This window comes from Mustela erminea, chromosome 11 (assembly GCF_009829155.1).
Source record: "Mustela erminea isolate mMusErm1 chromosome 11, mMusErm1.Pri, whole genome shotgun sequence".
Classification (NCBI taxonomy): Eukaryota; Metazoa; Chordata; class Mammalia; order Carnivora; family Mustelidae; genus Mustela; species Mustela erminea.
In genome coordinates, this window is record NC_045624.1 from 70435259 (window position 1) to 70448012 (window position 12754).

Below are 12754 nucleotides of genomic sequence, written 5' to 3' on the forward strand. Positions count from 1 at the left end.
GTTTTTAGAATATAAACCAGGATTTAGACTGAACAAGATAGACTTTATCTAGCTGGGAAATTTTTCCATCTCTGTCTTTATTTTCTGAAGAAAGCAATGGGAAATATGTCTTTGTCTATAGGCAATGTGGTACCATACATACACATAGCAAAGTGCCACAAGAAAATTGCAATAAGGAAAAACACCATGGGATATCCATGATTAGTTTGCTGGTGATCAATGAATATTTGTTTTGGGGTTGTTTTTTTTTTTAAGATTTTATTTATTTATTGGACAGAGAGAAAGAGATCACAAGTAGGCAGAGCAGCAAGCAGAGAAAGAGGGCAAGCAGGCTCCCCGCTGAGCATACAGCCCGATGCCCTGAGCCAAAGGCAGAGCCTTAACCCACTGAGCCACCCAGGTGTCCCAATCAATGAATATTTGTTAATGATAATGAAGAAGTATTTTTTCCAAAGAGGACTCCAAGTTTGGTTTGCAGGGAAAAAATTTTAAAATTCTTTAATTGCTAATATGTCATGAAAATATGGGACACTTCTGTATCTGTCTGCACAAATCTGTGCTCCATGTGAAACTGTGTTTTGTAAATATTTGCGTGACCTCCCTTAGAACTAAAAAGAAAAATAGATAATACTCAAAGTATGGTTGTTAATGAGAAAATAATGGCCGTAATCTATTTCTAACATGCTTTCAAGTGCAATTATGGTTTCAGAAAGATGGTACTTGTCTGGCACAATTACAGATTTATCAATACATTAATTACTCAAAAGCTTAGCATACCTGCTGGAGGGGAGAGGGGTGGAGGGATGGGGTAACTCGGTGATGGACATGGGGGAGGGTGTGTGTTGTAATGAGCACTAGTATTATATAAGACTGATGAATCACAACAAATAATACATTATATGTTGATTAACTGAATGTAAATTTTTTTAAAAAGTGATGATAAAAAAAGCTGAGCTTAATTGAAAAAAAAATCTTAGCACACGGTTATGATGGCAGTGTCTTTAATATTACATACCAAGTTTCAGATAAATTCAGTCACATCTCAGATAATTTCAGATAAGTTCAGTCACATCTCAAATAATTTCCATTGTCATGGATATCAGAATAACACATTTTTAGGTCCTCATGATTTATTGCGAATCTAAATGAGTACCTATTTGCCCAAGTTTAACTTGAAGACTTTCATGGAAAGTAAAATGCTGCTGAGCTCTCCCAAACTCTATAACTATGTTGTGATTATTTATGCCATCCCTTTATTTCTTTTTTTAATCAATGCAGATGGACCTTATGGACTTCGAGTTAATTCTGACAAAGGACTAAAAGTAGGGGAAGTGTTCACTGTTGACATTGGAGAGGCCATCTTATTTTATTGTTCTGCTGATTCTTATCCCCCCAATACCTATTCCTGGATCCGGAGGACTGACAATACAACATATGTCATTAAGCACGGGCCTCGCTTGGAAGTTGCATCTGAGAAGGTAGCCCAGAAGACAACTGACTATATGTGCTGTGCTTACAACAATGTAACTGGACGGCGAGATGAAGCTCATTTCACAGTCATCATCACTTCTGTAGGTAAGAGTGACATAAAAGGCAAGGATCCCAAGGAAACACAAATTCAAGCTAGCCTTGCTATAGCCCTATTTTATACCTGTGTGGAAGAGAAAAAAACTACTATGGATTGCTGATAAACTCTGAGAAACTCTCTTTCCTGAGTTAACGAATCCATGGCTTCTATAAGTCAAAGAAAGAAAACCCAAAATAGAATGGACAGAGAATTCAATTGCTAACGCTGAGGGACTATGAAGAAAAAGAGAATTCAGTAAATGACTTAAATATGAATTTACTTTCCTGATTTTAAGATCAGGAATAGAAGAGAAGCAGGCTACTCATTTAACCTGGTTTCTATCTGCTATTGTGTTAGCTCAGGTGACTAAATCTCCATGACTTGGAAATCTGGTTTTCCTACTAATTTGACTCCTCTTCTCACTGTCCTTCATGGGCTTCCCTTCCTCTTTGGTCATTTTAAACTCCTGAAATATGGAAATTCTCAAAAGGAGTCTCAACACCTTGGAAACTGTAACATTTTCTAAGTCTGTGATGTTTGACATTCTCTAGAAATCATCTGATTTTTCAGAAAGCTCATCAACCCACAAGTTAAGTGTCACTATCTAAAAATGTATGTCCACCAAATTCCCTTCCTTTTGAGCCTACTCTTTTCTCTCTATAGTATAATTTTATTTTTCTATATGATTTCATTCACACCCATGGTTTCATGTAACACTGGTGCATCCCAAATCTGTATCATTAAAGCTCTAAAACTGTATACCCCGTTACCTTCTGGGTGTCTCTAATTTGAAATGCCAGAAGCAGCATCTAAGTCAAGCATATCAAAAGTGAACCATCTTCTTTCCCTCCAAATTACAATTCTTTCTGTATTCCATATTTAGGTGAATGGCCTCACTATCTACCAACCTGAACCAGATAGCTAAATGCCACTCCAGACCCCTTTCTCTTGCTTATTGCCCTGTCCAACATCCAGTCACCAAGTTTATCCATTCTCTTTCCTTTCTACCTCTCAAACCCATTTCTTCTCTCCTTCTTTTTTAAATTTCTTCCCCTCTTCCTATCCCTTCCCTCTCCCTGTTCTCTTCATCCCCCTCTTCCACCTTGTCCTCATCCTCCACCTTTTTCTCCTTTTTCTGCTTGCTCGACTACTACTACTTCTACTGCTAGTATCAAGTTCTTCCTGGACTCAGCTTTGCATACAAAGACAAGTCAGTATCCACCTGGAGAATACCTGAGAGCAGGTTTAGAGGGGTAGCTAGGGTGCCTATTAGTGGTGTAGGGGCAAATGTGCAAAAAGTACCACCTATCGATACTTTCCCCATTGATATCTTCTCTTTCTCTGTCTTTATAGCCCTAGTGCCTAGATCGGGGCCCATAATATAGAGAGAGTTAATATGTTTTATTGAATCAGTGAAGTAAGAATAAGTGAAGTAAGAATCCTTGTAATTCTTAGGCTTAATTTTTTAATATGTGGCCCCTGGGCCTTACACATCAAAATCACCTGGGGAGATCTAATAATGTATTTTTGTTAAGATACCTCAGACCTATTGGGTCAGGATCTTGAAGGCAGGATCTAGGAATCTGAATATTTAACAGGCATAAGTGTGATAATTACTAAATGCTTAAAGTGGTTTTTTTGTTTTGTTTTGCTCCTCTCTAGTCTTTTGAACCTATTAAAAAGCCACCAAGAATTATAAGACCCTATTAAAAAGCCACCAAGAATTGTAAGAATATAACAAACTACAAATTGACAAAGACATATATTGAGAATATTCATGTTTGTGAAATCATCTGAATATATTGGAATTTATATAATGGAACAATGAGGTTTTGGAGTTTTTTTATATGAAGAAAATACCACACTCTTTAGAAAATGCTATTCAAGCGTGGCTGGGTGACTCAGTTGGTAAAGTGTCTTCCTTCACCTCAGGTCACAGTCCCAGGGTCCTGGGATTGAGCGCTGTGTTGCACTCTCTGCAGATCAGGGAGTCTGCTTCTCCTTCTCCCTCTGTGCCCCAGTCATGCTCAGTCTCTCTTTTTCTCTCTCTCAAATAAATAAAACTTTAAGAAAAAAAAAGTGCTATCCAACAGAACTTTTTTCAATGAAGGAAATATTTGATATCCGCACTAGCCAATATGGTAGCCACTGCCTTCATCTGGCTTTTGAGCATTTAAATTTAGCTATGCAACTGGGGGACTGAATTTATTTTATTAATTTTAATTTTAATTAAATAGCCACGTGTGTCTGATAGCTACCATATTGGACAATGCATCTCTGAAATTTTTACCTGAATTCTGTCATTTGGGCAGTAGATACTATATTACCCTTATTGTTCAGGGTGTTATAAATCAGACACTCATTTATTCATTATTTAGCATGTCTTATGGGCCAAATACTGGAGTAAGCATTGAGAATGCTAATTGAAAAAAAAATCCCTGCTAACAAAATGATCACAACCTACTATGGGTAGCAGGCATGTCAAAGGTGCATCCTTTGCTTTCTATTATAATAAATTTTTAATAGGTTTAACCAGATTTTTACTTCAGCAGCTAACCAAACCATAATTTTAAAGTAAGCCATAATTAAGCATACAAAATAATTTCGTAGCAATCTGGTTGTCATGTTAGACTTGCTCCTCATGCTCTTTGCTAATGAAGACATGGCTACAATATGTACTTGTATATCACATTGAAACCTTTCACACTGCCTGAACTTTCCCCATTAATATTTAGCCAAAGCATTTTCATAATAACAGAAGCCCCCAATATTTGATTAAGATCTTATTACCAAAGCCCAAAGACAGATACAGTCTTTATATCAAATAATTGCCTTTTACAAAATATAAAAAAACCTGTTTGACCTGTACAGAGACCAGGTATTTGTTATTATAGTAAATAAGAAGAGCAGGTGCTTATTTTTCAGAGGGATTCAGAGTTGTCAACACTAGTGACCTCTTTGTGGTTTTTAGAGCTATTTTTCAACCCCCATATGTCCACAGAACTTTAACTCAAACAGCAGGAAATGGCAAAGTAAATGAGTAGTATGTCTTAAGTATCTGATTTCTTAAAAGTTTTCCAAATTAATGAATCTCTGCAATAGAGATTAAGTGTACAATAACCTATGGTGAAAAAATGAACATCACCAACTGAGCACTGACTGACCATCCACTCTGATAAGCGAGCAATCTATATTAAGATCAGTGAAAAAAATAAATAAATAAATAAAAATATAATATTATATATAATATTATAATATAAAAAATAAAAAATAAGAAATAAAAAAAAATTTTAAAAGATGGAAATGGGGAAATGGGGGGTGCCTGGGTGGCTCAGTGGGTTAAGCCTCTGCCTTCAGCTCAGGTCATGGTCTCAGGGTCCTGGGATCCAAGCCTGCATCGCCTCTCTGCCTACTTGTAATCTCTCTGTCAAATAATTTTTATTTTTTAATCTTAAAAAAAAAATCAGTGGAAATGGGGCACTTGGGTGGCTCAGTTGGTTGAGCATCTGCCTTCAGCTCAGGTCATGGACCCAGGTCCTGGGATTGAGCCCCATGTCGTTGGGCTCCCTGTTCAGCAGAGTCTGCTCCTCCCTCTGCCTCTCCACCCCACACACTCTCTCTTTCTCAAATAAATAAATGAAATCTTTAAAAAAAAAAAAAAAAGATTGGTAGAGAATTTGAAATAATTTTGAGGGATAAATACCTGTCTTTAAGAAATTTTCAGAACCAAGTTGTGTTTGATGTAACCAGAGTCCAGTAGTAAGAAATAGAGGAGCTTCTTTGTTTTTACTGAGGCAAATGATATGGCCAACCAAAAAGTCTCAGCAATGAGCTGTAGAGGGCAACAAAGGAGCCAGAGATGACTCCAAGACCACAAATATGGAAAGAAAATAAGATCAGGGTATAATCAAGTTTTATTAGGTACCTGTGGTTGGGAGAGGAAAGCTAGAGGAGATGATGATTGTCTCCAATATATGGATAGGACTCAACCAGATGGTGCCTTCCACCTCATGGGTTATGATTCACAACTAATTTGAAATATTAATTGGCCTTTCTATCTCAGTGGAGATACACCAAAGAAAACAGGGATAATGGGCAAGGTCACACAGCTAGTAAGTGGTAAAATAATATCTGAATTCACATCCCCTGTTTTAATCACTATATAAACTGCCTCCTTTGACATTCTTGATTGAGAATATCAACAAGACTATGGTCTTTCTAAAAGATAGATCACATATATAGGATAGTGTGTATTTTTTCACCCCCTTAACTAATTTTGTGCTGGATACAAAGAGATACTCTCATTATCCATGACACATGTATGCTTTCATATTAATGGGAAATTATGAAACCTGTAACTAAAAATCATATCTAGAATATAAGTTTCAAGGAAAAACTAGCAATTCAAATAATCAATTGCCACTTGTATTTTGAAAAAAAATCAATGATTTTATTTTTTTGATTAAGGACTTCCTTGAAAGCAGGTGTCCATGCTTTAAATTTTAGTGGGGTCTAGATCACTACTGTAACATGCCATATATAGAAAATGAAAATATTTATGATCAGGATTCAAGTGTTCACATTTAATGAAGACATTCAAATATATAAATTATGGAGTTCCCAAGAGCCACATGGCTGTGGTTTGAGATTTAGATATAATAGAAATGTATTGAATTTGCACATGATCCTGAGAAATCTATCATTTTTATATTTATTTCTATCTTACATCTTCTCATATAGAAGACAAAAAGAAAATGACCTAAAGCAGGAAAATGAATTGACTATTTCTTCTGTTTAGAAATTTCTCCTGTTTAAGGTCTTAAGAAGCTATATTACATTTTGGGACACTGGAGAAAATGGCTGAGAAAACCTACAGCCCTGACATCCACACCCTAAGACCTTAGGTGACATCCCCATGAGCACCTAGCACAGAATAACTGTCTGTCTGGTGGGGCCTTGGAGGAGTATAGAAATAGCACACACCCAGTATGGTGCTTTCATCTCCACAGGGACATGAACCAGCTACCATAATCAGCAAACAGATTGAATGGTAGAGATCTCAGAACTCCACTCTGATCTAGGAATAGATGTGCAGACTGGTAGCATATGGCTGTCCTGTTCTGGGTGCAGTCTCTCAAACAGCAGGGCTGTGATACCATGGATACCACACCTCCTGCCCATATTTGCACTTAATATGTTATTTCATTTTATTTGTTTGCCTAAGGAGGGGGCAAATAGCATTTGCACTAGGGCTTTGGTAAATGAGTCAGTCATATTTAAATAATGAAGAGAATGGCATGCTATGAGCTAAACAGTAGAAAACTGTCTGAAAGAAAGAACGGGACTCCTGCCGGTGTCCAGAACTGCATTAAGAATTCCTATACATTCTTCGTAGCAATAGGATCAGAATTTCCCTGCTGCCATATTTTTAAGTTGGAGTCTGGAAGTCCATCTCTCCAAAGTACACTTGCCTAGAGCTGAGACTGAAGCAGCTGTGCCCTTGATTTGATCCTTGACTATTTGGCATTTTTTTTTATTTTGTGAAAGGGTGTAAATTTCATGTTCTGAGACAGAGAATCAATGTTGAGAGGAGAGGAGAGACTCAGAATGCTCTAGAGAAGAAGGGGGCCTAAGAGGGAAGATCATTTGTTCTTAGAAAAAAGATTACCCCTATTCCTCATTCTCCAGGAAAAGGATGCTTGGCTTTTGCCATAACCAAGGTATGGGGGTACAGACACTGGTCACTACAGGGTGGTTCTCTGATGTAGGGCTAACAGGGGCCAAGAGGAAAAGAGACAAGAAAGCAATGAGGAAGGAGTCTTGAAGAGATAAGGAAGTAGGGGTGCCTGGCTGGCTCAGTCAGTGGAGGATGCAACTCTTGATCTCAGGGTATGGCTTTGAGTCCCATGTTGGGTATGGAGACTACTTAAAAATAATTAATTAGTTAATTAATTAGAGAGATAAGGAAGTAATAGTAAAAGGAATAAGCAAGATCCTCTGTAGGACAGAATGTGCAAATTCAATCGTTTTAGGAAACACAAATCAAAAGGAACAAAAGTTGGGGTACTTGGGTAGCTAGTTGTTAAGCATCTGCCCTCAGATCCGTTCATGATCCCAGGGTCCTGGGACTCCCTACTCAGTGGGAAGCCTGCTTCTTTCTCTGCCATTCCCCCTGCTTGTGTTCCCTGTCTTGCTGTTTCTCTCTCTGTCAAATAAATAAATAAAATCTTTTAAAAGTGGGGGGGGGGGCAAAAAGTTAAAAATGGAGGAGAGGCAAGAAGATGTCTTATTAAAATGGAAGATGTCCAATCATTGCATGGTAAACCAATAGCTGAGCTTCAGAATCACAGAAGTGCCTGGCGAAGAGCTGATATATGCAGGAGTGTAACTTCACCATTAGAATGAGAAGTACTTGGAAGTAATAATTATTAGCATATTTTCAGGCTTAAGGGGGAAAACAAATGAGACTATACCAAAATACTTTTCTGTAGTTTTTCTCATGGTAAAGTACATAGCAGAAACTTGGCAAGAATAAATTAGCACTGGATACTTTTTTCTTTTTTTAAGATTTTATTTATTTATTTGTCAGAGAGAGAGCGAGTGAGCACAGGCAGACAGAGTGGCAGAGAGAGAAACAGGCTCCCTGCCGAGCAAGGAGCATCCTGGGATCATGACCCGAGCCGAAGGCAGCTGCTTAACCAACTGAGCCACCCAGGCATCCCATCACTGGATACTTTTTTTGAGGAGTTGGGAATTTTAGTGAAGGCACTCTAACTATCAGCAAGTGAAAGAGCTAAAACACACCAAGTGTGGTATCAGAAAAGGTTAGAGGTAAAACTGGATATATAGGAGCCTACCTGTATTACAAAACCATTCTCTTGACCATGAGTTAACAGGAAAAAATTGAACTTGCAGTAGGAAAAAACCTATGTTCTATCTTAGCTTTATGACTTCCTGACAAATACTTTAGTTTCTCTGAGACTTATTTCTTTGTCTGTACCTAGTAAATGTTACTTTAATTTTTTTAAATTATTTACATTATTACTGATATGCTACATCTGTAGCAAATAAGTGGGAAACAAATGTACATTTTGTTTTATATACATATAATGCTTATACATTTAAGTGTGCATATCTGAAAATTGGCTAGTTTTTATTTTAATATTGGATATTTATTTGCTAAAAGTGGTGTCCAAATCATATACTATATCTTAAATTATGCCATTCTGTTATTTAGTATTTCTTCTTTATTGCATTGCTTTTCTATCTCTAGTGGTGTTTTAAGAGAGTATTCTATTTGCCTTTATCTTATTGACAACCACACCAGAGTATGGGTCCTTCTGAATTTTATTTTAGAAGTAAAATAGATTAGCTTTTGTTGGGTTTCCAAAATTCTAACTCTAGGACAGTAGAGAATGTGGAAATCAGTCACACAAAGAACAATAACCCATCTGGGGATGTTAAATCTGAAGAAGAGAATTCTCAGGGGAGATATGAGAGTTTCAATAAACAACTGAGAGGGCATCTTGCAGAAAAAGATTTTATTTATTTGTTGTAATTTCAGTTGGTAGAACCGAGTAGATATGGGCTTAGTGAGTGGAAAGACTTCTGTTTCTTACATAATGATCAGGTGGAAGTGGTGGAAAGAACATAGAATTATAGTCAAACACTATTGAGTTCAACTTTGTATCCTGAAGTCTTAGCTTTCTCATCTTTAATATGGAACTTACTTTTGTATTGTGGAAGCCAGAGGAAGTGGCAAGCAGTAAAAGTATTAATTTTGATTAATTTTTTTTAATCCTTGAAGTCTAAGAGACAGAGAAAAATGTACAACTAATGAGTAGCTAGAGAAGAAAAGAGGAATAAAGTGAAATCCTGATTAATCTGAATTAAAACAAGAGAGATAAAAGTAGAGGAAATATAGAAAACATGATGATTGTCAACTAAATCAAATTTATTAGTAATTCCATTAAATGCTAATGTACTAAGTATCCCAACCAAAAGACAAATATTATCAAATTGGATTAAAAAAATACTATTCGATGCAAAAAAAATACAATTTGATTTTTATAAGATATACATCTTATATGTAAGGATACTGAAAGATTGAAAATAAAAGGATGAACAGATAAACTATACAAATAGCCAAAAGAAAGCTGATACAGCTCTACTAGTATTAGGCAAACTAGATAAGAATTAGACACATTTTTTGTTTTCGTTTTAAGATTTTATTTATTTATTTGACAGACAGGGATCACAAGTAGGTAGAGAGGCAGGTGGGGAGAAAGAGAGAGAGGGAGGAAGCAGGCTCCCCGCCAAGCAGAGAGCCTGATGTGGGGCTTGATCCCAGGACCCTGAGATCATGACCTGAGCCAAAGGCAGAGGCTTTAACCCACTGAGCCACCCAGGTGCCCCTAGACACATTTTTTAAGATAAGAAGTATTACTTCATGTAAACTCTCTGGCTGCCTCAAATTCTAGAATGTTAGAGAAGAAAGAGAACTAAAAGGCCTCTCACTCTAACCTCCTCATTTCACTAGTGTGAGAATCAAGGCCGTCAGAGTCAAATGGCTCACCCAGTGATGCCCAGCTCTTTAAAAAGAACAAACCCTTCAAGTAGTAGTGGAGTATCTGAAGAAAGGCTTAAACCTCACAAAGAGATCACCCAAATGCAAAAGTAGTTCAAGCTAAAAGGTCAGCTTTCCAACAGTGGATAAATTTTTAACAAAGAAAAGAAGGAAAAATAATCTTTCTAATAAGTTTCTTGATATTCTAGGGGAGATCTAGAACCCAAAATCACCATTCTCATTCATTTTAAACCAATTTGCGCTGCATTTATTTCTTCCATCCAAAGTTTGAGTTTAATTTAAAATGTGTTTAAAAGCAATAAATGCGGGGTGCCTGGGTGGCTCAGTGGGTTAAGCCTCTGCCTTCGGCTCAGGTCATGATCTCAGGGTCCTGGGATCGAGCCTCGCATTGGGCTCTCTGCTCAGTGGGGAGCCTGCTTCCCTTTCTCTCTCTGCCTACTTGTGAGCTCTTTCTCTGTCAAATAAATAAGTAAAATCTTAAAAAGAGGGGAAAAAAAGCAATAAATACTGCACCAGTATGGTCATCCCACAGAAAGGACATTTTAAGAATACAGTTCTCTGGAGGTGCCTGGGGCTCAGTGGGTTAAAGTCTCTGCCTTTGTCTCAGGTCATGATCTCAGGGTCCTGGGATCAAGACCTGCATTGGGCTTTCTGCTCAGCAGGGAACCTGCTTCTCTTCCTCTCTGCCTCTCTGCCTACTTGCAATCTCTGTCAAATAAATAAATAAAATCTTAAAAAAAAAAAAAAAGAATACAGTTCTCTGAGTATGTATCAGAAATTTATAAACTTCCCATCAGAGATAGTAAAGATTTTTGATAATGCAAAAACAACCTTGCTTAACTCTTAAGGACTTAAGGGGAATATGTGAACAGCATTGTACGAGAACATTAGAAGAGATAATATGATTCCCATGACTTTTTAACTGTAATTTGTCATGTCTGATCTATATTATATTATGTGAAGATTCTGGGAAGATTAAAAGATGGAAGTGTTCTAGATAGCCATGAGAATATGTATACAGCCACAGTAAAAGAAGGGAATACTAAGGTTTTTTCCCCTATCTTTGCTGCTAGAGACCTCAGCAGAGCCTTTATTGGGGAAGACAACACAGTACCACCTGGATATTTATTGCAGAGCTGGGTGGCCACCAAGTTCTTCACTGTACCCAGGTTTATCCAGGCTTTTTTCACCACTCCAAGATGGAAGAAATATCCCATGACATTCACTCCTACATAAAGCTGGACTGGGACAGGCAACTTCCACAATTCATTTCCAAATGAATACTTGATTCACATGATTTATGGAAGACATCTATTACTTACAGTAGCTGCAGGTCACAACTACTTCCTACTATATAGATTAACTCTGTGACTAAATATATAGTCTAAAAGAGGTGTTAAGGTAGCCATTTGTTGGTTTTAAATAGCATCAAAGGGGGGCACTGGGTGGCTTAGTCAGTTAAGCAACTGCCTTCAGCTTAGGCTTAGGTCCTGATCCCAGGGTCCCTGTTCAGCCTGGAGCCTACTTTTCCCTCTCTCTCTCTCTGTCCCTCCCACGGACTTGTGTGCTGTCTCTCTTGCTCTCTCTCTCTCTCTCTCTCTCTCTTTCTCTCTCAAATAAATAAATAAAATCTTCTAAAAAAAAAAATAACATCAAAGGGAGGCAGCACAAAGTGTCGAGAGCCTGGGCCACATGTGGCCTCTGCCCACTTATTAGCTGAGTGACCTTGGGCAAGGCTCAGCTTCCTTGTCTGTAAGATGATAATAATACTTCCTTATTGATTGCTGCAAACATTCAATGGGTTATATATATCATACAGTCTTAGAACAGAGTTTGATGTATTATAAGCGCTAGGCAGATGTTAGCTATTACCCCATATTTTATATAGTTCACAGGGCTGCCCCTGGCCCTGACCCCACCTGACCCCCACTGCCCCTTGACCGCCCACCAGCAGGCCACCTTCCACCTTCTGAGACTTGGACTTTCTGTCAGAGGGATTCCTGGGCCCCTCAGGGCTTCTCTGGCATATCATCAGCCCTGTCTGCCCAGCTGAACTTCCTTCCCTGGAGGACTGGGCTTCCCCTTGTTATTTGTGGGTCTTGGGCCTTGAAGTGGCAGTGGCAGGGCTGCTGTGGGGGGCTCCCCACACCCCCGGGAGACCTGGTTCAGAAAAGTCTGCACAGCAAAGAGCAGTTTGGTTTTTTTTGGTTTTTTTTTTTTTTAGTACTTGACTTGCTTTATGGATTATTAAACTAACAAAACTGAAAAATTATATAGGAATATTATAGGAATTCTAATAAAATATATAAGTAAAATATATAGGAATATTAAAAGAAATGACTTGTAAAGCAAAGTGAATTCTAGTTACAATGTGGGACTTCAAATATTTTATTGACAATCACACATATTCCATTTTAGGAATTAAAATTTCTTTCTTGGTCAAAAATTAGTGGAGTGGGGGCTCCTGGGTGCCTCAGTGGGTTAAAACCTCTGCCTTCGGCTCAGGTCATGATCCCAGAGTCCTGGGATCGAGCCCCGCATCGGGCTCTCTGCTCCGCAGGGAGCCTGCTTCCTCCTCTCTCTGCCTGCCTCTCTGCTTA

General features: G+C 38.0%; 1 protein-coding gene across 9 annotated transcripts in view; it reads left to right on the forward strand.

Annotated features, from left to right (window-relative positions):
• HEPACAM2 (HEPACAM family member 2) overlaps positions 1 to 12754 on the forward strand; it is a 61750-nt gene that overhangs the window by 27728 nt on the left and 21268 nt on the right. For all 9 annotated transcript variants that reach the window (XM_032304445.1, XM_032304444.1, XM_032304446.1 and 6 more), the window contains exon 4: positions 1279 to 1575. In XM_032304445.1, the coding sequence (XP_032160336.1) occupies positions 1279 to 1575 (297 nt within the window). The remainder of the gene's footprint in view (positions 1 to 1278; positions 1576 to 12754) is intronic.